Below are 26,255 nucleotides of genomic sequence, written 5' to 3'. Positions count from 1 at the left end.
GTCCAAGTCGACACAATTGTGGCATCAGAGAACCACTAAGTAATCTCCAACATTGATGGCATGGAAACCTATGTAGATTCTGCCCATTCTGGTGAGCCTTCACCACATTTTTCCTGAGACCTCGGAAACGTGATGTACTACATCCCAGGGCCCAGTTTTAAAGCGTAACTTGAATTTATTTTTAAACGTATTCCAGTCCATGTCATCAAAGTTTTGATGATACATTGTCTCATAGGTGTCGTAATCTTTTAATGCTACTGGTACGTCATAGAGAATCACCAAAGGGTTTCGCTTTTTTGGTGGTTCGCACTTTATTGCTTTGTTTAGTGTTGTGTTGTTCAGAGTTTTCTTTCTGTCATCCTCAGTGGCTACATTAACAATAACAACATTTTTGTCACCTTTACCTTATTAATTTTGATTTTATCATTAGCAGGGTCGATCGTAGTAGTAAAGATCTTCGGCACCTTCTTAATACTCTGTACAGGCAGGGGACTCAGGAAGACCGCCGTGTCTGGTCTCTTCGAAATATTGGCAATAGTCTCTTTGGTGGTTTGCGCTTGCGCGGCCACTCCAGCCCATGTCTTGACCGGTTGCTGACGCAGTCTTTCATTCTCTTTTTCCAATTCTTCTAAACGCCCCTCGAGCTTCGCAATGACGATAGCCCAGGCAGCAAGTTCATTTCTGATTTCCAGGGTTGCAGTCTGGCTAATTTTCCCATTCTGAACACTAGAGTCCAGTATCAATTCTAGTGTGTCTTTCTAAACCATTTTCATCGTTCTGTCTCACGTCCTCTTGTGAGGTTGGAACAGTAGACACAGACGCCCTCGAAATCGCACTCGAAACACTCACCCTACAGTAGAGTTTGTGCAGCACGTGCCGATAGTCCGTTTATCTGCATAGTTTAGTTTTCCATGGTCTTTAGTATGGACAGGGACTGCGATTGTTGCGTGCGTATGCGAGCCGAGTTGGTGACACTTCGCTCTCAGCTTCAGTCTGTGGTGGCTTCAGTTACACAACTTGAGGCTGCAGTGGATGGGCACCACTGTTGTGGGCCGGCCGTGGGGATCCAACTGACGTCCAGCACGTAAGAGTCCTCCGATAGGTCCTCACCGGCGGCCAACCCAGTTACTGCTCGCACTGAGTTAGACCCTTCACCTGTGGTGTAGTGGGAGATCGCCCCGGGACGAAACAGGCGGCCAGAAAGCTTCCCAGGCGGCCGCACGTAAGGCCTCCCCGGTTTGTCTGACAAACAGGTTCCAGGTGCTGTCTGTGACTGACACTGTCGCTGAACCAGACGCTGTCGCCTGTACTGTTTCAGAGGAAACCACTGAGCCTGCAAGATCCAGGCAGTCACAAAAGATGGGATTATGGCTATTTGGGAGCTCCAACGTTAGACGCGTTATGGGGCCCCTTAGGGGCGTGGCTGACAGGAAGCCACATACGTTTTCGTACCGAGTGGAGTTATTCCAGATGTGGAAAAGGTCCTCCCAGATGCCATGAAGAGCACAAGGTGCAGCCAACTGCAGGTGGTTGCTCACGTAGGTACCAATGATATGTGTCACTTTGGATCAGAAGAGATTCTCTCTGGTTTCGAGTGGCTAACAGAAGTGGTAAAGGTTGCCAGTATTGTTTGCAAGACAAAAGCAGAACTGACCTTTTACAGAATAGTAGACAGGACTAATTGCGGACCACTCGTACAGAGCCAACTGGAGGGTCTGAATCAGAGGCTCAGACTGTTCTGCGACTGTGTAGGGTGCAGTTGCGCCAAAGGGCGGTTAGGTTTCGGGTTCCGCTGAATAGGTCAGGTGTCCACTATATGCAGGAGGCGGCTACACGGGTAGCAGGGGCTGTGTGGCGTGGACTGGGCTGTTTTTTAGGTTAGAGGCTCTCGGGAAAACACAGGAAGGGCTTCAGTCTCAAAGTGTGCATGCCGAACACAGGAAGAACGAAGATAAAAGAACTAATGATCTAACAGTTGTAAATTGTCGTAGCTGTGTTGGGAAAGTACGAAAGCTCCGAGTTCTAATAGAAAGCACTGATGCTCATATCGTTATAGCCACTGAAATCTGGCTAAAGCCGGATATAGGCTCAGCCGAAATTTTCGCGAAGAACCTAACGGTGTTACGAAAGGATAGGCTAAACACGGTTGGTGATGGCGTGTTTGTTATTGTTAGAAGTAGTTTGCGAAATTGAAGTAGATACTTCCTGTGAGTTAGTATGGGCAGAGGTCATTGTTGGCAACCGGAATAAAATAATAATAGGATCCTTTTACCGACCTCCCAATTCAGATGATACAATTGCTGAAAGGTTCAAAGAAAACTCGAGTTTGATTTCAAACAAGTACCAGACTCCTATGATAATAGTTGGTGGAGACTTTAATTTACCCCCTATATGTTGGCAAAAATACATGTTTAATTCCGGAGGTACGCTTATAATATCATCCGAAATTGTGCGAGACACATTCTCTGAAAATTATTTCGAGCAGTTACTTCATGAGCCCACGCGGATAGTAAACGGTTGTGAAAACACATTTGATCTCTTAGAAACAAAGAATCCTGAGCTAATAACGAGCATGAAAACCGGTACAGGAATTAGTGAACACAGGGTTGTCGTAGCGAGGTTGAATATTGTAATCCCCAAATCCTCCAAAAATAAGCGAAAGAAAACCTATTCAAAAAAACAGATAAAAATTCACTTGACGCCTTTGTGAGAGACAATCTCCACTCATTCCAAATTAATAATATAAGTGTAGATCAGATGAGGCTTGAACTCAAAGAAATAGCATAGGCAGCAATTGAGAGATTTATACCAAATAAATTAACTAACGACGGAGTTGATCTTTCTTGGTACACAAAACGGGTTAGAACACTGTTGCAGGAACAACGAAACAAGCATGCTAAATTTAAACAGACGCAATATCCTCAAGATTGGCGATCTTTTACAGAAGATCGAAATTTAGCGCGAACTTCAATGCGAGATGCTTACAATAGTTTCCACAACGAAACTTTGTCTCGAAACGTGGCAGAAAATCCGAAAAGATTCTGGTCGTGCGTGAAGTATGTTAGCCGCAAGAAACAATCACCGAGCGAGGTGGCGCAGTGGTTAGCACACTGGACTCGCATTCGGGAGGAGGACGGTTCAATCCCGTCTCCGGCCATCCTAATTTAGGTTTTCCGTGATTTCCCTAAATCGCTTCAGGCAAATGCCGGGATGGTTCCTTTGGAAGGGCACGGCCGATTTCCTTCCCCATCCTTCCCTCCGCCGAGCTTGCGCTCCGTCTCTATTGACCTCGTTGTCGACGGGACGTTATACACTACTCTCCCCCACCACGAAACAATCAATGTCTTCTCTGCGCGACAGCAATGGAGATACAATAGAAGACAGTGCTGCCAAACAGAGTTACTAAACACAGCCTTCAGAAATGCCTTCGCAAAAGAAGACGAACTAAATATTCCAGAATTCGAATCGAGAACAGCTACCAACATGAGTAACGTAGAAGTAAATATCTATAACTTAAATCACTTAATAAAAGCAAATGATCTGGTTCAGACTGTATACCAATTAGATTCTTTCGGAGTATGCTGATTCATTAGCTCTATACTTGACAATCATATGCAAGCATTCGCTCGACGAAAGATCCGTACCCAAGGAATGGAAAGTTGCACAGGTCACACCAATATTCAACAAAGTTAGTAGGAGTAATCCACTAAGTTACAGGCCCATGTCGTTAACGTCGATATGCAGCAGGATTTTGAAACATATATAGTGTTCAAACATTATGAATTACCTCGAAGAAAACTGTCTATTGACAGACAGTCAAGATGGGTTTAGAAAACATCGTTCCTGTGAAATACAACTAGCTCTTTATTCACATTAAGTGTTGAGTGCTATTGACAAGGGATTTCAGATCGATTCCGTATTTCTGGATTTACGCAAGGCTTTTGACATTGCACCACACAAGCGGCTCGTAGTGAAATCGCGTGCTTATGGAATATTGTCTCAGTTATGTGATTGGATTTGTGGTTTTCTATCAGAGAGGTTACAGTTCGTAGTAATTGACGGAAAATCATCGAGTAAAACAGAGGTGATTTTTGGCGTTCCCCAAGGTAGTGTTATAGGCCCTTTGCTTTTCCTTATCTATATAACCGCTTTGGGAGACAATATGAACAGCCGTCTTAGTTTGTTTGTAGATGACGCTGTCGTTTATCGACTAACAAAGTCAGCAGAAGATCAAAACAAATTGCAAAACGATTTAGAAAAGATCTGAATGTGCGAAAATTGGCAGTTGACCCTAAATAACGAAAAGTGTGAGGTCATCCACATGAGATCTATAAGGAATCCCTTAAACTTCGGTTACACGATAAATCAATCAAATCTAAAGGCAATAAATTCATCTAAATACCTATGAATTACAATTACGAACAAGTTAAATTGGAAGGAACACATAAAAAATGTTGAGGGGAAGGCTAACCAAAGGCTGCGTTTTATTGGTAGGACACTTAGAAAATGTAACAGATCATCTAAGGAGACTGCCTACACTACCCTTGTTCGTCCTCTTTTAGAATACTTCTGCGCGGTATGGGATCCTTACCAGGTGGTACTGACGGAGTACATCGAAAAAGTTCAAAGAAAGGCAACACGTTTTGTATTATCGCGAGATAAGGGAGAGAGTGTCACAGAAATGATACAGGATTTGGGGTGGACATCTTTAAAAGAAAGACTTTTTCATTGCGACGGAATCTTCTGACGAAATTCCAATCACCAACATCCTCCTCCGAATGCGTAAATATTTTGTTAACACCGACCTACATAGGGAGAAACGATCACCTCGATAAAATAAGGGAAATCAGAACACGTACGGAAAGATATAGGTGTTCGTTCTTACCGCGCGCTATACGACATTGGAATAATAGAGAATTGTGAAGGTGGTTCGATGAAGCCTCTGCCAAGAACTTAAATGTGATTTCCAGAGTATCCATGTAGATGTAGATAGATGTAGATGTAGACTGAACCTGAAAGTCTGTAGTGCCTGGTTATCGAATTACGTAGGTATACACGAAGGTGATCAAAGCTCCTCCCACCAGCCTGTACCAGAGCCCAACAGATCCAAGACATGAAGGATAACTAACGTCATATAGTTTCATAAAAACACAAATGCAATACAATATCAGAATTTCTTCCTTGTTAAGATACTGGATAACTGCAGCTCAGTTAGAAATCCATTGCTTCTGGAATATTTGTATATTATTTCTGTGAATGCTGTTCAGCTATTCGGTATGCATATCGGACCTTGACCTTTTCAAAGAAAGGCACCAGAATGATTACAGAAATGCTTCAAAATCAGAATCGAGGAAAATGTGAAGTAGAATACTCAATACCTTGTGATAATTAACCCTGAGAACTGTTTATTAAGATACAGTATATGAATATTCTTTGACCTCACCTTAGGGATGATTAACACAAAAGTAAGCGAATGACAACCTATTCATTGGGCTATGAGCATTCATTCTTCCCACAGTAGGTTTGCGAATGGAACAGGATAAAACTTCGATTCAATGTACAACAGACAGATTTCTCTGTTACACACGTTATAGCGATTTGAAGAGTCGAAAACAGACACACTGCGTGTGGCTGGCATCGGTATCAATTTTACAAGATATCACAGAAACCTTCTTTTCATTTGCAGGTGAGGCTGCATTGGCAGTGAAACCAGGACAAGAAGAAACAGAAGAGGGAATGGGCGACGAGTTCGCCACAACGTGAATTGGAATCACCTTGCAGCACTAGGCTATCGTATTTTCTGTAACTCCTTTACATTTGTTGATCGTTTATTTGAGTGACATTTACAAATTTAAGGAATTCGTCACAGATTCTGCTTATTAAAACTTAGTTCTGGAAAAAGGATATAGAATATTATCTCGACGTGTTATTCAAACGCCAGACTTTATTACTATCTGCTATGCATATGATCTACACAGATGTTTTGTAGATTCTCTATTCTTACTATTTACAAGACGTCAATTTCAGTGATGCACTCTATAACATTATTCAACGAGCTACTAAACTATTTCACTGCTGCTTAGTGAACATCACAGATATTATGTACTAGTTCAAAATAAATACGGATTACGCGTAATTTGGAGTAAATATTAAACGTATCTAATACATAAAGAAATTTTAGGAAGGGTAACATGAGAAATTGAATATTTAGTCAATCCTGTAGGCGTGATCGGATGTTTATACTACTAGACGTAAATCCATCATAAAATTATGGAGTGAAGAACAGCGTCCGATCGAACTTTTGCGGAAATATATACAATCAGCAGTTATTTCTGGAAACTGTCCTATACACGAAGGCAGTGATCTGGATCGAGCTGTAGATCGATACGAAGGTGGTTCAAATAAGTATAAATACGAGTATCTACCATGTAACACGTAGCAGTGATTACTGCTCTGCTGTTCCTCGCATGACCTTGTTTAGTCTGATGTTCCGGAAGTCAATAATTCTAAACTTGCCGCACTGCTTACAGGCGACCTTAATGTTGTTTCACGATACTCAGTCGTTATTTGTCAAATCTCCTCCACCGAGAACCTGTCTAACGTGATTTAATTTATTGTGTCAGTAGCAGGGATGGCTAGAGGACAAATGGAAGGATGTAGAGGTATAACTAACTAGGGGTAAGATAGATAGTGCCTACAGGAAAATTAAAGAGACCTTTGGAGAAAAAAGAACCATTTGTGAAACCTAGTTCTAAACAAGGAAGGGAAAGCAGAAAGGTGGAAGGAGTATATGGAGGGTCTATACAAGGGCGATGTACCTGAGGACAATATTATGGAAATGGAAGAGAATGTAGATGAAGATGAAATGGGAGATACCATACTACGTGAAGAGTTTGACAGAGTACTGAAAAGACCTAAGTCGAAACAAGGCCCTGGGAGTAGACATCATTCCATTAGAATATTTTGAAGCGATCCACGAATCGATCCAATTTGTGACTTCTTCATGACATCGGAAGTGTTGGTCAGCCAGGCCATGTGCCACTGATCTAAACAGGCGATAGTCAGAGGGAGAAAAGTCTGGAGAATATGGTGAGTGGGTAGGACTTCCCATTTCAACGTTTCCAAGTACGTTTTGACTTCTTTCGTAACGTGGGGTCGAGCTTTGCCGTTCTGCATTCACTTAACCGTGCCTCTCACTATATTGCTGCCGTTTGTCTTTTAATGCTCTGCTCAGACGCATTAACTGCGTTCGATAACGAGCACGTGAGATTCTTTCACTTGGTTTTAACACCTCATAGTAGACGTCACCGAGCTGGTCCCACCAAATGCAGAGTATGATCTGGGAGCCGTGTATATTCGGTTTGGTCGCCGACGTGGAACATGGCTAGGATGTCCCCATGATTTTTTTGCGTTTAGGGTTATCATAATCAACCAAGTTTTCGTCCCCGGTCTCAATACGATACAGAAATCCCTTCCGTTTTTGCCTTTGAAGCAACTGTTCACAAACACACAAACGCCGTTCAACGTCTCTTGGTTTCAGCTCACACGAGACCCAAGTTCCTTCTTTCTGAATCATGTCCATAGCCTTGAGACGTTTTGAAATGGCTTGTTGTGTCACTACCACTAATCGTGCCAATCTCTTCTTGAGTTTGAGGCGAGTCTCTATTTCTGCATTTTCGAAAACATTCTCTCTTCGACCACTATGCCGGTCTACGACGTTAAAATCACCGTTCTTGAAGCGTTGAAACCACTCACGACACATTCTTTCACTAATACCGTACTTACATTATATACTTGAGAGCATTTCATGAGCCTAAGCCGATGTTTTCTTCATATTGAAACAAAACAGTCACACCTCCCACAAACGACGAGAATTAGGCTAGTAAACTGACATTTTCAATCAACAACAACTTTATGATGTAGACACAAATCGACTAATGTTCGAACGAGGTCATGTTGACCGAGGTCCAAGCTAAATGCCTGACGTCTGCGATCTGTTTGTTTAGACTGTTACTTACCGTTATCGCCACCTATCGGCAAACGGCGGAAGCAAAGTTGTACACTTGTAGCAGAGCTCCTTCACTTTGCCTACTACAGATCCCCAATTTTGATGTTGAGTTTATCGACAATCTACTAACTGTTACACTTCCTTACGGCTGGTCCCGGCGGAGGTTCGAGTCCTCCCTCGGGCATGGGTGTGTGTGTTTGTCCTTAGGATAATTTAGGTTAAGTAGTGTGTAAGCTTAGGGACTGATGACCTTAGCAGTTAAGTCCCATTAGATTTCCCACACATTTGAACATTTTTAGTCTTCATTAATTTCTTCACTAACATCCTTTCACTTTGAGTTTTCAAAACACCACTGAACTGTTCTTTTATTTCTGTCATTGCTTCTTCGATGTACATTTCAAATGATAGGGAAGAAAGACAGAATGCCCCCTTCCCCCCTTTTAATACGAGTACTTCTCTCTTGGTCTTCGATTCTTACTGCTCCCTCTTGGTACTAATACATATAACTAGCTGTATATTTTTTCTTGTACCTGTTTTCTGCCCTGTTGATCACAAGTCTTCCAGAACTGTCAAGCGCAAATTCTGGACCCCCTACGTCTTCCAGATCGACACCCATTTCTTCTTCTAAAGTATCTGCAGACAATTCCTCGCCCTTGTAGTCACTCTCAATGTCCTTTGCCACCTATCTGTCCGTCCTCTGCTTTCAACAATGGAATTTCTTCTCCATTCTTGAAACTGACGCTTTTTTTTAATTTCACAGAAATTTACTTTTAATTTTCTATGTTCTGAATTTGTCCTTCCGATGAACGTTCCTTTTCGATTTCTTCGCCTTATTCATATAGCCTTTTCGCTGTGGCCTCTCTGCACTTCCTACTCACATCATTTGTAAGTGACTTACATTGCTATACCCCTCTCTTTCCACAAAAATTTTGTACTTCCTTCCTCATCAGTCTATTGAAGCGTTTCTTCTGTTACACAAGCTTTATTCACAGTTTTCTTCTTTTTACCTATATACATCCACCCATTGCTTGTGACTGCCCTCTTTAGAGATACTGTTCTTCTTCAACTGATCTGTATACTTTCCTATTCATTATTGCAGTATATACAGCCTTAGAGAACTTCAAACACACATCATCATTCCTCAATACTTCAGCGTATCACTTCTTTACACATTGTTCCTTTCTAACGCTTCTCTTAAGAGTCCTTCTGTCCCTCATGTTCTGCGCTTAAAGTGTGACCTGAGTCTTTACCTGGTCCTGGGTACATCTTATTAACTGATTTCGATATCTCTGCCACACCATGATGTAATACAGCTGGAATCTTCCCATGTCTCTAGGCCCCTTCCCAGTGTACCTCGTCTTCTGGTGATTTTTGAATGGGGTACGTGCTACTACAAGTTGAAATTAATTGCATGACTCAATTAGTCTTCAAATTTCAATAGGTTTCACACCTTCACTACGCAAAAACCGAATAACAGAACGCTATCCTTCCCTGGTGCAAGGCGCAAGTGGGGCGGCCATCCTTGTACTGATACTGCTACGGTATGTGTGCATCTGCACTATTCTGCCATCTACATGCCGTTCTGCGCGCTGTTTTTAGCACGCTTACCAACTTACAGTATAACGGCGCGAAATTTCGATTTCTTATTACAAATTTAAGGTTTTCATTTGACTCACCCTCGTATGTGTTACGGCGCAAAGTCAAACGCAAGCATGCCAGTCGGGAACGATAGAGCAGAGAGGGCTGTGACAACAAAACGTCAGCCAATTGCATGCTGACCGACCCCTCTCTAGGACGACAATGCAGCAGCAGCGGCCTCTATTTGAAGGGGGACGTAGGCGCCCCTCCCGACTGGTCGCGGTCAGTTGAAGAGAATCTTCAAGACTAGCGACCTGAATACAAGCGTCAACTGTATTCGGAAGCTTGTTTATTTTGTCTGTCGCCGTTTGCTTGTGACACATCTATGTAATTCTCAAAGTATTGCCATTTACTTTTTTGTAATAAAACTCATTAAAATGATTTGCTTGAATTGCTGCCTAGCGATCCGAGAAAGCAGCTTTCCTAGACGTCCCATATTCGACGACTAGGCAGGATTTAACAGTATACACCTTTTCAGTTTTCCTAGCTTCCCTACAACATTTTGAATTCCCAAATTCCACTCTCCGATTCGTAAAATCGGTTATTCAATCTTATTTTTATAATCATCTCTTCCTTGGCACACATACGAATGGGGGATCAATCTAGAATCTTTTGGCAATAGAGGGACTATCATGTCAGCTTTTTTTCTGTTACACGGCACATATGTAATTTACGTGTCTGTAACGGAATGATTTCCATTGCCTTCTGCATGTTCATGCCATTGATCACTGCTGATTCTTCCGCCTTTTAGGGTCAGTTTGCAACTTACAGTTTCCAGCTCAAGGGCAAGAGGATGCCTTGAAACTCTGTCCGCTCCTGAGCGGTCTTTCACAAGGTCGTTGGCAGAACGGTGGTGACTATTGATTCCTGAAGTCTTCACGATTTTTGCTAACAATTTAAGGAATGGCTAAGAAGCCTGAAATGAAGCAACAAGATTATAAGATCTAACTATAGCACTTAATCAGTTGTTTATTCTAAAAATAAATTTATTTTTTATTGATTTATAAATCAGCCACTAATCACATCAGTTCACTACACTACATTTCTAAAATTCGCGTAACTATGACCAGAATAAACGTAAAGTATATTTTATTGAGTAAGTAATATATTTTAATTAGTAGAAATCATAGAATTTGAGTCTCAATTATACTTTCATCCAGATTAGTCGAAGAGTGCTGCAAGCGATGAATGTGAGTTGGCCTTGCCTCCCCCTGCTGCAATTGTGCCCAACGTTTGTCAACACTCGAGTAGCAGCTTCAGTGAAGATGCATCTAAAGCGCTCATTCGTGTCTTACAAGTCATATCTAGTCTGTGAAAAGGATAGTGTTCACGTTTTGCTGAGTTGTAGTTGTTTTCTACTAAGATAAAGCGGTCCTTCTAGTTTGGTGACAAACTACTACCACAGTTATTTTCTGCTGTAAAAATAGCACTGCCTTCAACGGTGCAAACATGAAACAGAGCTATGTCTCCGCGCAATCAAAGCATCAGACGCTAGTTGGAATACGACCACAAAAATCGATAGACATCCCCAACTGGGCACGGACGCGTCAAAGTGACAACGTGAGAAGTGTTACGACGGTGAACCATGAAGGTATAAATGTACTAAACCTAATCCTTTGGACTACATAGGATGGCGGATGTCGCCTTCAAGTTTGTGACGTAATGGAAACTCCTTTTTTACCTCCATGCTTATTTTGCTAACTAGTTGCTTAAAATGATAGTTCTGCAATAAATCACTTTCTGTTTACAGTCTAGTCTAGAAAAGACCTTGCGTTTCACACACAATAACTTGGATGGGCTTGTTTCGTAATTATTTATAAGTTTTTACGTCAGGGGTCAGAGATATTATTCCATTTCAGTCGTTGCGAGTCAAATTTCAAGAATGTTAGTACGTGTCTGACTTTTCGTTGCGAATTATTATTCAGTAAAAAAAAAATTGAAACTGTCTTTATCGTTTTCTTTAGCATTTATATGGGCAGAGACGCAGAACACGAAAACACCATGGAATTTGCACGAAGACATAAATTGCTCACCCGAGCATGTACATTTGACAAGGATCAGTATTAGTCAAAACAGTCACTGTAATAACGGTAGTAGCTCAACAGTACGCCAACATTGGTTTATATTAGTCCTCCATAGAGTTTTGTATTCAATATTCAGTTGCTTTGAACTTTAATATTTTTGGTAACTGCTCTATTCTTATCACTAGAACGTTGCCAAATTCGTTCAAAAATGAAAAAAAGGAAAATGGTCATAAAAACTACAGAGTAGTCTCCAATCACATGAAGTGTAGTTACACACTGTAAGTAATATCCCTAGCGATATACCTTAACACACAGAAAATTTTTCCAGGTAGGTTGAAATATGTCATTGTAAAACCTGTTTATGAAAAAGGTGACAAGAAAAACTTCAATAATTGTCGTATAGTTTTCATCCTGGCGTTTTTTCCAAAATATGTGATAAATAATGTAGTGAAGAGTAGTCTCACATGTAAGCAGAAGCAACTTACTTAGCACATCACAGTGTGGATTCCAGAAGAATTTCTCGATTGAGAATATTACGTTCACTCACCAAATACTAACAAGTATAAAGTAATAAAATGTTGCAAACAGGTTTTGTTTGTTATCTTTAGGACGCTTGTAACTGGGTAGATCATGTGACTTTTAGAAAAACTTAACTTTTATGAAATTGGTGGTTCTACAGGGTAATTCAAAAAGAATGCCACAACTTTAGGAATTTAAAACTCTGCAACGACAAAAGGCAGAGCTAAGCACTATCTGTCGGCGAATTAAGGGAGCTAAAAAGTTTCATTTAGTTGTACATTTGTTCGCTTGAGGTGCTGTTGACTAGGCGTCAGCGTCAGTTGATGCTAAGATGGCGACCGCTCAACAGAAAGCTTTTTGTGTTATTGAGTACGGCAGAAGTGAATCGACGACAGTTGTTCAGCGTGCATTTCGAACGAAGTATGGTGTTAAACCTCCTGATAGGTGGTGTATTAAACGTTGGTATAAACAGTTTACAGAGAATGGATGTTTGTGCAAAGGGAAAACTTCTGGACGGCCGAGAACGAGTGATGAAAATGTAGCACGCATCCAGCAAGCATTTGTTCGCAGCCCAGGAAAATCGACTCGCAGAGCTAGCAGAGAGCTGCAAATTCCACAATCAACTGTATGGAGAGTCCTACGAAAAAGGTTAGTTATGAAACCTGAAATTGGTTCAAGCACTGTCTGCAGCTGATAAGATTAAAACAATCGATTTCTGTGATTTTATCCTTGCTCAAATGGAAACAGATGAATCTTTCGTTTCAAAGATTGTGTTTAGTGATGCAACTTTCCACACTAACGGGAAAGTCAACCGTCACAATGTCTGTATATGGGGCACTGAGAATCCGCGGGAAACAACTCAATATGAACGTGACTCGCCTAAGGTGAACGTTTTCAGTGCCATTTCACCCAATAAAGCTTTTGTCCCTTTTTCTTCGAAGGTGCTACTGTAACTGGACTACAGTATCTGGAGATGTTAGAGATTTGGCTGTTCCCTCAGCTCGAACAAGAAGCACAACAATTCATATTTCATCAGGATGGAGCGCCACCACATTGGCACTTATCTGTCCGTACCTGAACGTCAACTACCCGAGGCGATGGATCGGCCGCCAGGCAGCCCGTGACAGAGCACTTCATCACTGGCCTCCAAGAAGCCCTGATCTTACCCCCTGCGATTTTTTCTTATGGGGGTATGTTAAGGATATGGTGTTTCGGCCACCTCTCCCAGCCACCATTGATGACTTGAAACGAGAAATAACAGCAGCTATCGAAACTGTTACGCCTGATATGCTACAGAGAGTGTGGAACGAGTTGGAGTATCGGGTTGATATTGCTCGAGTGTCTGGAGAGGGCCATATTGAACATCTCTGACCTTGTTTTTGAGTGGAAAAAAACCTTTTTAAATACTCTTTGTAATGATGTATAACAGAAGGTTATATTATGTTTCTTTCATTAAATACACATTTTTAAAGTTGTGGTATTCTTTGTGAATCACCCTGTACAAACTAGCACTTCGAATCATACTTAAGAAACGGAATGCAAAAGGTTTTCTGAATAATTCAAACAATGTAGGAAGGAAAGAAAATTTTAGTGACGGGGGAGCAAACACTATAGGAGTTCCATGTGATTCACTTTTGGGTCCGCTCCTTTTCCTTATATACGGTCTGCCCCCGGTAGCTTAGTGGTCAGCGCGACAGAATGTCAATCCAAAGAGCCCAGTTGGGTCGGAGATTTTCTCCGCTCAGGGACTGGGTGTTGTGTCGTCCTAATCATCATCATTTCATCCCCATCGACGCCCAAGTCGCCGAAGTCGCGTCAAATCGAAAGACTTGCACCAGGCGAATGGTCTACCCGACGGGAGGCCCTCGTCACACGACATTTCATTTCCTTATATACGAGGAGCTTTCAGTGTAATGCAACATAGCTTTTCTCGGCCAGTTTCGCTTGAAAAAATGAGGAATTTGTTTTGGGGCATCGTGGAATATTTCCGCTTCACCCCTTATAGTTTCATGAATGTCCAATAGGTGGTGGCGCTAAACGTAGCCCTCAAAATGGCAATCCATGGAGTGGCGCCACACCACCTCTTCTCTGATGAAAGAATTCAGAACCATACCGACAGCCGGTAGAGTCACGCATGGCAACGGTCTTGTGCGACTCTGATGGGTTATTCAGTTTTATATGCTTCCTCGTGGTGCAACGATCAACTCTGAAGTTTACTATCCTAAGGAAATTGGAGAAACAACTTCATCGTGTTCCGCCCCAAAAATGCAGTTCTCCTTCTCCATGACAACGCAAGGTCTCACACAAGTCAGTGCACCCGAGAGGAACTCATAGAACTTCATTGGACTGTTGCTCCTCATCCAGCCTACAGCCCGGAACTCGCACATTCCGACTTCCATCTGTTTGGCCCAGTGAAGGATTCACTCCGCGGGAAGCAGTACGGGATTGATGGGAAGGTTATTGATGCACCAAGACGTTGCCACTGACGTCGACCATTAGATTGATACCACGCGGGCACTCAGGCTCTCCCAGTAAGGTGGCGTAAGCACGTCGCATTGACCGGAGGTTATGTTGAAAAACAGGGTTTAGTAGCCAAAAGAGTGGGAAATAATTTAGTGTATCGGAATCGTGAATAAAACCACCTACTTTCAGAAAAAATAGTGTTGCAATACTTATTGAACACCCCTTGTATATGAATGATGTTCCGCTTAAAATTTATCAACCAGAATGCGTACTTTTCGCAGAAGATATTAGTGCTGTAATAAATCCCATTAGAGAGAAACCAACGGTATGAATCGTTAATGATATTCTTCAAAGAAAATTTTGAGAAAATGCACTTTATACATTATAATGATTAATACAAACAAAGTCAGCTACATAATAACTCATTTATTGTGCAGCACTGGTTTCTTTCTTAGAACATTTTCAGACTGTCAAGCTATGCTAAGGTCATGATATAAATGTGAGAAGAATATCATGGCTTTAACACAATTCAGAAACCTGAAGTCTTCTAAGAAGGACACTGGTCGTTGCACAGTCAATGTTTAATAGTACAGCTGAGGTGGTTTTCATTTATTATTTAAATTAGTGTCAGTTGTGGTGCTCAACATAATCAAGATTGCATTGAATTCTGTTATGTGCAGCAAATATAATAATATCAAAAATTGATGCAGCACACCAGGAGTAGTCAGTAAATAGGATCGAATGCTCCAAAATTTTTGGATAGACGTTTGATGAAAACTTGAATTGAAAAAATCATATTACTAAGCTGCTCAAACAATTTCAGGTAATTTTTGTTTTGTACAACTGTTATTCAAGGAAACAAGCTAATTAATCACCTAACATATTTTGCATACTAATAACATATTTGGTGTACAACTACAGTCATCTTGTGTGTACCTCAAATAAATGGTTAAAATGGCCCTGAGCACTATGGGACTTAACACCTGAGGTCATCAGCCCCCTAGAACTTAGAACTACTTAAACCTAACTAACTTAAAAACATCACAGACATCCATGACCGAGGCAGGTTTCGAACATGCGATCGTAGAGGTCGCGCGGTTCCAGACTGAAGCGCCTAGAACCGCGTGTCTACCTCTTCAGGGACTAGATAATTTAACTGTATCTTCACACCACCTCAGTTATGTCATTATATCTATTAGTTAATGAGATTCCTCAGAAACAATCCATAAGAGCTTAGAAGAATAATGCTCTGCATACCTATAACACCCTAAGAAAAAGTTACATTTCTTACCTATTACTAAAGTTGTCAGTGGCTTAGGAAGAAGTTCAATAAGCATCACCAAAAGTTTTAGATCGTTTCACCAATAACAAAGCGAAGAAAGTTTGAAATCTAACGTAAAGCTGTTTCATCTGGAGAGTTCCTTTGATCCCATAGACGAATTTTTGTTCAAACATTGGTAGCCTGTCAAAAAAGTATTATTTACATGAGTAGCGCCTTAAAATAATATGTTAAAACTATTCTGTAAACTGGTTCATATCACACCATTTCGATAAAAAATCTTTCAAGTCAACATGAACTACCAGATAGCTGCAGAATGGGCTGCCACATCTTTCTGTTGGAAAAAGTACCCGCGTAAAAGACTTTCTGGTTAGTTGTATCAGTATCTAGCAGATATAAACATGTAAACGTACACCACATTATTTCGGCGACATTCATCAAGCAGTGCTCCGAACCCAGCTCAAATTAAGTAAGTTTATCATAAAGTTACCTACATTTGAATCATTACTGAAATCTATCATGCATTATACAAACAACGTTTATCATTTAGGCAAAGCAGCTCCATGTCGTCTTCAAAATGTGATCACTTCCAACTTGTATGTGAGCTACAGAAAAATAGCGACAGTTCCGTAATTACGGTTTGTGTGAAAAATAGTACGCCAAGTTTCGACTTTTCTCGGCATCATGTGTACGTCTTTTAATTTTATGTACCAATCTAAAAATCACCCGGTGTAAATGACCTTACACCTTGCACTGATATATCATAAAAGTGTTCCTTAGTCATAATCATAATACACCTAGCAGACTTGCAACAAAAGAAAGAACAATAAAAGCAATAGTCAGAAAAATCATTGACTGTTCTTTGGTAAAAAAAATCTATTAACTAATTTAGAATAAAGGTAAATGCACTAAATTCATTGCAACATGGGATATATAATCATCAATAATAACAGAGAATATGAGAAAGGAGATATGCAAAACTGATAGCCCAAACTTTTCTGAGAGCGCGTACTGATCAGGATTTGAACTGGAAATCACATATTAGAAATATTCTCAAATACTGAAGATTAACAAAAATAGCTCTGCGTGTGATTGTCCATTTTGACGAGAAAAGAATCAGGAAGTTAGCTCACTTTGAATACTTCCATACATTAAACTACATTGAATAACTTTAAGGAGTAATTTCACACATGGACAAAATAGTTTACATGCGAAGAAATGTGATGTAAGGAATATCTGCTGTGCGTTCTGCGGCATCGTGCAGGCAACTGCTTAAAAATTAGGCATACTAACAATTTGCTCTGCTAGGAGGTTCGTTTATAGAACCACTCACGATTTGAATATCATGGTTGATTCATAAATGTAGTACTATGAATCAAAATGGCGTCGCATATCCACAATGTAAGCCAGCTTTTGCACAGAAAGCCTAAAAAGCCGTGAATTAAAAATGGTAAAAAAAATTAAACTTTAAAAACAAATGCCAATATTTTCTGCTTGACAAATGCTTCTATTCCGTAATCGAAGTTATGGACATGAGTCTGTCTTGCTGTCTGATACTGACCTCAATCTTTTTCTACCGTATGATAACCACTCCACCTCTAGGTAACTCTCATTCCCAACATTCTCTGTCATCTGGTTTGTTTATTCCAGTCTTAGTCTGCCGTCCACTATTTCTACCCTGTGTTACTCCTTCCATTCCCTGGTCAACTATTCCTGGGAGCTGTGACAGATATTGCAGTAAATTGTTGGTTGGTTGGTTCATTGGGAGAGGGGACCAAACAGCGAGGTCATCAGTCCGTACTAAGTTCATTCATAGATCCCTATCCTCCCCGTTTCTTTCTAGTACGACATTTCACACATTATCTTAGTGCTCCGTCGTCTTGGCCTCAGAGTGCCCAATTGGGACCGATCGGCCGCCGTCTCATCCACAGCCAATGGCGACACTCGGATGTGGTATTGGAGGGGGGGGGGGGGGGAGGGGGGGCGGCAGCATACTGTTCTCCCGGCCGTTGCGGACTTTGCAGACTTTGGAGCCGCTACTTCTCATTCAAACAGCTCCATATTTCGCATCACGAGGAAGGGTGCTCCCCGCTCCTGCTCTCCTACCAAGGAAAAATCCCTGGCAATACCGGAAATCGGACATGGTCCCTTCGCATGGCACTCACCCATGCTGATCACTCAGTTACGGAATCTGACACTTTATTTATGTACGCACTTCATTTTTAATATTCTCCGATAGTATCACATTTCAAATGATTCCATTTTCTTCGTTCCCCTCATTTATGATGATCCACATTTCTCTTCTGTATAACGCTTTCCTTCAGAGATAAACTTTGTGACACTTACTCCTCAGTTACATATCAATATCAGAAATCAACTGAGACCTTTTATTGAACAAGGCGTTCCTGACTATTCTTCTTCTGATATCTTTATTGCTTCGGCCACTCTATGTAATCTCACTTCCTAGAGAGAATTCTTTCACTTCTTCTGTTACCGTGTGGTTCCCAATTTTGATGCTAAGAAATTCGTTATTCTTTTTCGTATTAAGCTTAGGCAACCACAGCTGAGGTAACCTGCCGACGTCACAAATATACGAAGAGGTAAATTGGTGAGAGAACTGGTTATTCTGTACATAGGGGGAGATGAAGTTTAATAACCTTCGGGAATCGGAACGCTAAATTAGGAGCAGAAACAGAAGACATAATCACGGGAGAATATGAACACGGCGATAGTAATGAAGAGGATAAAGGCTCTTTAAGTCCTGCAGTAAATGTCAGCTACTAACAAGAAATACACCGGAGGAGGAGGCAGAGGAGGTATACTTGGAAAGGGGAGACACAGGAAAACACCATCTTGATTAAACCAAGATGAAACAGAGATTCCTAAATCAGACGCCGAATGTAAGGTCTACCAGGAACAGACACAGACTCAGATCATAATTTAGTAATAGTGAAGAGTCAGTTGAAATATAGGAAAATGTTCAGGAAGAATTTATGCGCAGTAAAGTGAATATTAAACTGTTGATAAATGATGGTGTGTATTCAAAGTTCTCTGAGGCTGTAGAACTGTGATACCGGATACCACAGTGGATAGTTTAGTTGAGGAGAAGTGAGCATCAGTAAAAAGATAATCGATGAAACTGAAGTTGGGTAGACAAACGTAAGTGGTAAGGAAGGTAACTAGGAAGAAAGTTTGTGTAACAGAAGAAATACTTTTAGTGAGTTAAAAAATCTCAAGGAAAGAAAATAATAAAGCAACATAAATAATTTAGAAACGTGTTTAATAGGAAATGCAACGAAGCTAAAGGAAAATTACAGCAAGAAAATATTGGAAAGAAAGACTCACCGAAAGGGCAGATTCAGCATATAAAAAATTAAAGATAACTTTCGGAGAATTAAAGAACAAATATGTCAAAAGTTCATGAGGACTTCCACTGTTGCACGCGATACAGAGAGTGGGTAAGTGGAAACAGTAAATTGAAGGCCTCTGCGAGGGGAAAGAGATATCTGATAACATGATGAGGATTGTAAGAAAAGAAACCAGGAGTTTTCCGTATAATCTGGGAATAAAGTAATACGTGCAAAACAATAACTAGGAGGGGAAAGATGGTGGGATATGTGTTAAGATCTCAGGAAATAATTTCAACGGTACTATAAGAAGTCTCAGACCGCAAAATTTGTAGCGAAAGGTAGAGAGTAGGGCGTTGTGTTTAGCTGCTGTTCTGAGACTGAAAGATTGGTAGATGAAACGAATTCGTTTCAAGCCGTATCAGACTAATCAGAATATCCCCAAAAAATTAAATAAAAATCCAGTTATGTACTAAACAAAATTTTGCATCGCAACGTCGCATCTGGTAAACTATAACAGATTTTTAACGCTGTTACTATGTAGCTGTTGATGGAACAAATTACGGGAAGGATGGAATGTATTCGAAAGTAGTATTCGCATAACATTGTGTTGAGCGATTCCATTCGAACATTCAAACTGCCTCGTGGTGACGTAGGATGTCTGTTACTCCTGATAAAATGCTGATTGCATGCCTTTCATTCACTGTTGTTCTCTTGATTTTTTTTGTTGTAATTTTCGAAAAGACAGATCGTCAGGGCTTGGTGCGATCAGGATACCTTATATTTAACAACCGCACCGTTGTTACAGCAGCTTGGCAACATAAACGGCAAACGAAAACCATATATCCATTTTAGATTGTAGTGCTCGTACATCATCATCATCATCATCATCATCATCATCATTTAAGACTGATTATGGCTTTCAGCCTTCAGTCTGGAGCATAGCCCCCCTAATAAAATTCCTCCATGATCCCCTATTCAGTGCCTCTTCTGATGTTAACCGAATCCAGGTACCTTCTCCTTGGTCTGCCCCGACTCCTCCTACCCTCTACTGCTGAACCCATGAGTCTCTTGGGTAACCTTGCTTCTCCCACGCGTGTAACATGACCCCACCATCTAAGCCTATTCGCCCTGACTGCTACATCTATAGAGTTCATTCCCAGTTTTTCTTTAATTTCCTCATTGTGGACACTCTCCTACCATTGTTCCCATCTACTAGTACCTGCAATCATCCTAGCTACTTTCATATCCGTAACCTCAACCTTGTTGATAAGGTAACCTGAATCCACCCAGATTTTGCTCCCATACAACAAAGTTGGTCGAAAGATTGAACGGTGCACAGATAACTTAGTCTTGGTACTGACTTCCTTCTTGAAGAAGAGTGTAGATCGTAGTTGAGCGCTCACTGCATTAGCTTTGCTACACCTCGCTTCCAGTTCTTTCACTATGTTGCCATCCTGTGAGAATATGCATCCTAAGTACTTGAAACTGTCCACCTGTTCTAACTTTGTTCCTCTTATTTGACACTCAATCCGTTTATATTTCTTTCCCACTGACATTACTTTCGTTTGGGAGATGCTAATCTTCATACCATAGTCCTTACATTTCTGATCTAGCTCTGAAATATTACTTTGCAAACTTTCGATCGAATCTGCCATCACAACTAAGTCATCCACGTATGCAAGACTGCTTATTTTGTGTTCACATACCTTGATCTCACCTAGCCAGTCTATTGTTTTCAACATATTATCCATAAATAATACGAACAACAATGGAGACAGGTTGCAGCCTTGTCTTACCCCTGAAACTACTCTGAACCATGAACTCAATTTACCATCAGCTCTAACCGCTGCCTTACTATCTATGTAAAGACCTTTAATTGCTTGCAAAAGTTTGCCCCTATTCCATAATCTCGTAGAATAGACAATAACGTTCTCCTACGAACCCGGTCATATGCCTTTTCTAGATATATAAAGCATAGATACAATTCCCTGTTCCACTCGTAACGCTTCTCCATTATTTGCCGTAAGCTAAAGATCTGGTCCTGACAACCTCTAAGAGGCCTAACCCACACTGATTTTCATCCAATTTGTCCTCAACTAATACTCGCACTTTCCTTTCAACAATACCTGAGTACCTTTTTTCCCACAACGCTGATTAAAGAGATACCTCTGTAGTTGTTACAATCTTTTCTGTGCTCGTACATGTTCCGAAAATGCGACTGGTTTCAGGAGCAGGGTGTCTGATCGCTACAGTCAGAGGTCACAGACTGAAGGCTTTCAAGAACACATGTGAACAGACGACGCGCACCTGAGTTATGTTTTTGCTTACATTTGGTCCCGGAGATAGACGTCTGTGTGACCAGCACTCCTGATGGCGCGACGGTGATTTGTGGTGCTATTAACCAGTTACTATTTGATCAAGTACCATTCAAGTTAAGTTGTTGAAGACCGCTTCGAAGGCTCTTTCCAATTCCAGAGAAAAAAGTACCTACGCTGGCAGAAAAAAAATCAAAAGATAATTAACGTAGAGTAACGAAATTCCGCTGATACATTTGTCTAGGTAACATATTTGAGTGATTAACGTTGCAAGTACACAGATTAATGTAAGCGCGAGATAAGCCATTGCAAATGTGAAATGCTGCTACATTAACAACGGTAGAACCGCCAGAATGTTGACTGTAGGCATGCAAACGTGCATGCTTTGTGTTGTACAGGTGCCGAATGTCAGTTTGTGGGATGGAGTTCCACATATGTTGCATTTGGTCACTCAATACAGAGACGGTTAATGCTGTTTGTGGATGGCGCTGTAATTGTCGTCCGATGGTGTCCTATATGTGTGCGATTGGAGGCAGATCTGGTGATCGAGCATACTAAGGCAACACGTAGAGCAGGTAGGGTGCGTGGGATAACCACGCCCGACCACAACTCCTGTTGTAGGTCCAGCGCGTCTAATTCGCAGACAAGTTGGCTGCAGGACGTCAACTGGTCTCCTTCTAACCAACACCTGGTCATCACTGACACTGAGGCAGAACCAGTTTTCATCAGAAAACACAAGAGACGTCCTCCCTGCCCACCACCACTGACGATGCAAATGCCGACGGGATGGGGTCAGTGGGATGCACCCTACACGGCGTCTGGTTCGGAGCTGCCCTTGAAGTACCCGACCAGTAACAGTTCGTTGTTCACTGGGGTGCCAACTGCTGCTCAAATTGTTGCTGCAAGTTCAGTATGATGGGTCAGAGCCATACGTCGAACACAATGGTCTCCCGTTTCTGTAGAGCCACGTGGCCGTCCGGAGCCCGGTCTTCTCGCGAAAGTACATTCTCCCGACTACCGCTGCCAACAGTTATGTACAATAGTTACATCACCCGCCAAGGCTTTCAGCAATACCGCAAAAGGGACATCCAACTTCTCGTAGCCGTATTACACCACCTCGTTCAAACTCAGTGAGCTGTTGGTAATGGAGTCTTTGTCGCCTTAAAGGCGTTCTTGACTAACGTCAGCTAACTACGTCCAATCTCGAAAGTAGCGAACGCTCAAGACCGTTATCTATGTGAAAGCAAACCTTATTTCATCCTCACAGTGTCGCTGCTAACGCCACTCTTAAGCGACTGTGGCGAAATTTGAACAGACGTCATCTTTCAGGTGTAGATAACGCCTACAAACTTTCGTTTGTGTCGCACAACTCTATCTTGGTGCTCCGATTTTACGGGCTTTCAAATTAACTACGCCAGCCTCCGACTCAAGAGTTGCAATATTAAAAGTTTTGTCTGGTCTCGTTGTCTAGGGGCTGGGATATGTAGTTGCCGTATTACAGGCCAAATACTGCTGGGTCTGCAGTATACAATATGAATATACACATTAATCGAATGGTCGAAGGTCCCTATCACTCGGCAATTGCGAATTATGAAAGGAATATAGACATTTATAAATGAAAGATTGCAATTAAATAAAATCTGCAAGTACTATGTTACCTACTTTAAATGATGTGTACGATAGTAGATGTACTTTTGAGAATGCGGTATATTTCTGCAAACACTTATTGGTGTCGATGGTCCAGCAATCAAATAAAACGTAAGTTGAATAACAGGGAAGCAATAGGTTCCCACAGCACGTAATTAGTTATGAACAACAACATAGCTCGCAAGACATTCACTTCTAAACGCACACTACGTCTTCACGGCAGAAGCCACGGAAACCACGCAAGAGTACAAGTCGGTACTCCGAAGTATTTCTCTCTCGCGCGATCACGCGCAAACTGCTCCCCTCCAAGTCTTTCCCGCGACTGTGCGTCCGCCGCGCCGTCCAGCACTTTCCGCGTCGTCTGCCGCTCTGTCCAGCACTTTCCGTGTGCAGTGCCGTACCCCCCGGACTACCCCCGTGTCCTCTCCGGGAACTCGCTTCCATTCAGTCTCCCCAATCACGAGCGCTGTCGTTGGCCAGAGCGCTCGCGCCATCTCTTCATGCCAACGCACAGTCACACAAGCATAATGAAACATATTCGAAAAACTGGATTTACATTTAAATACTTGAAATTAAATAAATATTCCTACGGCTAGACCATAAACACGTTCTAACACATATTATTAAATACATAAACAATTGAATAAACATATCAAAAGAAAAGAAGCAAAAGGTAGACCAGGAGTCTAATGTCTCTGTGCTTTCTAAAACGCAGTAAATATTTAACCAATTTCTTCATGAATGTATATATCGGATATAAACAAAGACATAGATGAATAAATATATTTATAAGCATGCTGCTACCGTTTTATCGTGTAACTGTGGAGCACTTAATTCCCGACGCGATCAGTAGTGATCGGCCACTTTGACTTCCAATAACTCATGTACTATTCAAGTTACATACCTGTAATTCATACCAATTTAGATTTACACTAATAGCTTTCTAAAGATACGGCGATCGACAAAATCGAAAGAAGCGTTTATACTTTGGAAATTCGCTGCTGGGTGTTACGTGTATAATTTACTTCAGATACTTAACTTTAAACTAATAAAGATATTGGTAATCTGATCACACCATCAGAATCGTCGTGCAAATAATAGTAATGTACATGCTTCTTTTAGAGGTATCATGATTCATCTTGCTACTATTAATATCTATACGAACTGTGAAATGTCTGCCATTAAGGTTTCACAAAGTCCGCCATCTTTGGCACTCCCGGCACAGACATCTCCTTCATCGACACAAGGCACCGTCCTCGTCACAGAAGAATTCCCAGCCGCGCGGCTGGGCCATGCGCTGGGGCTTCCCATCTCGTCCGGCTAACGTTTGCCACCACGTGTCTGCTGCCGGCTCCAGGCCTTGACGAGCGTCCTGTGCGGCCGCCCCAATTCCCAACATACAATATTTCCAGACCGCCACACTCGCCCGTTAGCTCACAAGTATCATTTAAAAAACGAAAGTAAATTCGTTGTCAGAATTCGATAGCTGAAACCAATAACAATTACTTGCATATATCAGAAAATTCATCATCCTTCGTATATTTACTCGCTCTGGATAAACAAGGGGCGTTCAGTAAGCAATGCAACACATTTTTTCTCTGCTAATTTCGGTTGAAACAATGCAGAATTAGTGGTGGGACATCATGGAGTATTCCTGCTTCAGCTCCTATGGTTAAGTGAAGTTCAGACAGGCGGCAGCGTTGTAAGCAGACTTCAAAGTTGCGTCTGTAACAGAGGTGCAGAGAGTTGTCATTGAGTTTCTTTTGGCGGGAATCTTAGATATTCACAGGCACTTGCAGAAGGTCTGCGGAGACCGAACATCGGACAAAAGCACGGTGAGTCGTAGGGCTACGCGTCTATTGTCATGCAGTAAGATCGCGCAAATCTCTTCGATCTCCTGCCTGCCGGCCGGCCTCACACAGCTGTGACTCCTGTAGTGCTGCAACGTGAGGACACTCTCACTCGAGGTGACGGACGGATTACAAACACCTAGCTGCACAACTGTACGTCTCTGTTGGAAGTATTGGCACACTCGTCCACCTGTTGGGGTACTCAAAGATGTGTACCCGCTGATTTCCTCGCCGCTTAATATAAAACTGTAAAGAGCAACGAAGGACGAACTGTGCGGAATTGCTTGTCAGTGATAATGTTGCTCGTGACAAATGGCTCTGAGCACTATGGGACTTAACTACTGTGGTCATCAGTCCCCTAGAACTTAGAACTACTTAAACCTAACTAACCTAAGGACATCACACACATCCATGCCCGAGGCAGGATTCGAACCTGCGACCGTAGCAGTCGCGCGGTTCCGGACTACGCGCCTAGAACCGCTAGACCACCGCGGCCGGCTGGTTCAAATGGTTCTAAGCACTATGGGACTTAAAATTTGAGGTCATCAGTCCCCTAGATCTTAGAACTACTGAAACCTAACTAACCTAAGGACATCATACACATGCATGCCCGAGGCAGGATTCGGACCTGCGACCGTAGCGGCAGCGCGGATCCAGACTGAAGCGCCTAGAACCGCTCTGCCACATCGGCCGGCTGCTCGTGACAACTTTTTGTCCAGCATCGTCACAGGCGTAGAAACACTGGTTCACCACTTCGACCGGGAAACAAGACGGAAATCCATGGAGGGACCCCACAGCACATCTCCTCCCAAGGAGAAGTTCCAAGCACGCACCCTCAGCTGGTAAAGTCATGGCGACGGTCTTCTGGGACTCTGAAGAGATTGTTCTGTTGATGTCCTCCCTCACGGTGCAACTATCAGCTCTGATAGCTCTATTTTCAAGAAATGGACGAAACGATTTCGCGTGTTCGTCGCCACAGACATGCAAACGAGCTTCTCCTTCTCCGTGACAACGCAAGGCCTCACACAAGTCTGCGCACCCCAGAGGAGCCCACAAAACGTCGTTGGACTGTTGCTCCTCATCCAGCCTACAGCCCGGCTCTCTCTTACCGACTTCGATCTTTTTGGCCCAATAAAGAATGCACTCTTCGGGAAGCAGTGCA

General features: G+C 42.0%; 1 protein-coding gene across 1 annotated transcript in view; it reads left to right on the top strand.

The window, feature by feature from the left end:
* LOC126278869 (radial spoke head 1 homolog) overlaps positions 1-5,881 on the top strand; it is a 140,314-nt gene extending 134,433 nt beyond the window's left edge. Inside the window, exon 8 of the mRNA XM_049979143.1 lies at positions 5,687-5,881. Coding sequence (XP_049835100.1) covers positions 5,687-5,763 — 77 coding nt within the window. The 3' untranslated portion in view covers positions 5,764-5,881. The remainder of the gene's footprint in view (positions 1-5,686) is intronic.
* The last annotated feature ends 20,374 nt before the right edge of the window (positions 5,882-26,255 follow it).

This window comes from Schistocerca gregaria, chromosome 6 (genome assembly GCF_023897955.1).
Source record: "Schistocerca gregaria isolate iqSchGreg1 chromosome 6, iqSchGreg1.2, whole genome shotgun sequence".
In the NCBI taxonomy this organism is placed as follows: Eukaryota; Metazoa; Arthropoda; class Insecta; order Orthoptera; family Acrididae; genus Schistocerca; species Schistocerca gregaria.
This window is presented reverse-complemented; position numbering and strand designations above follow the sequence as displayed.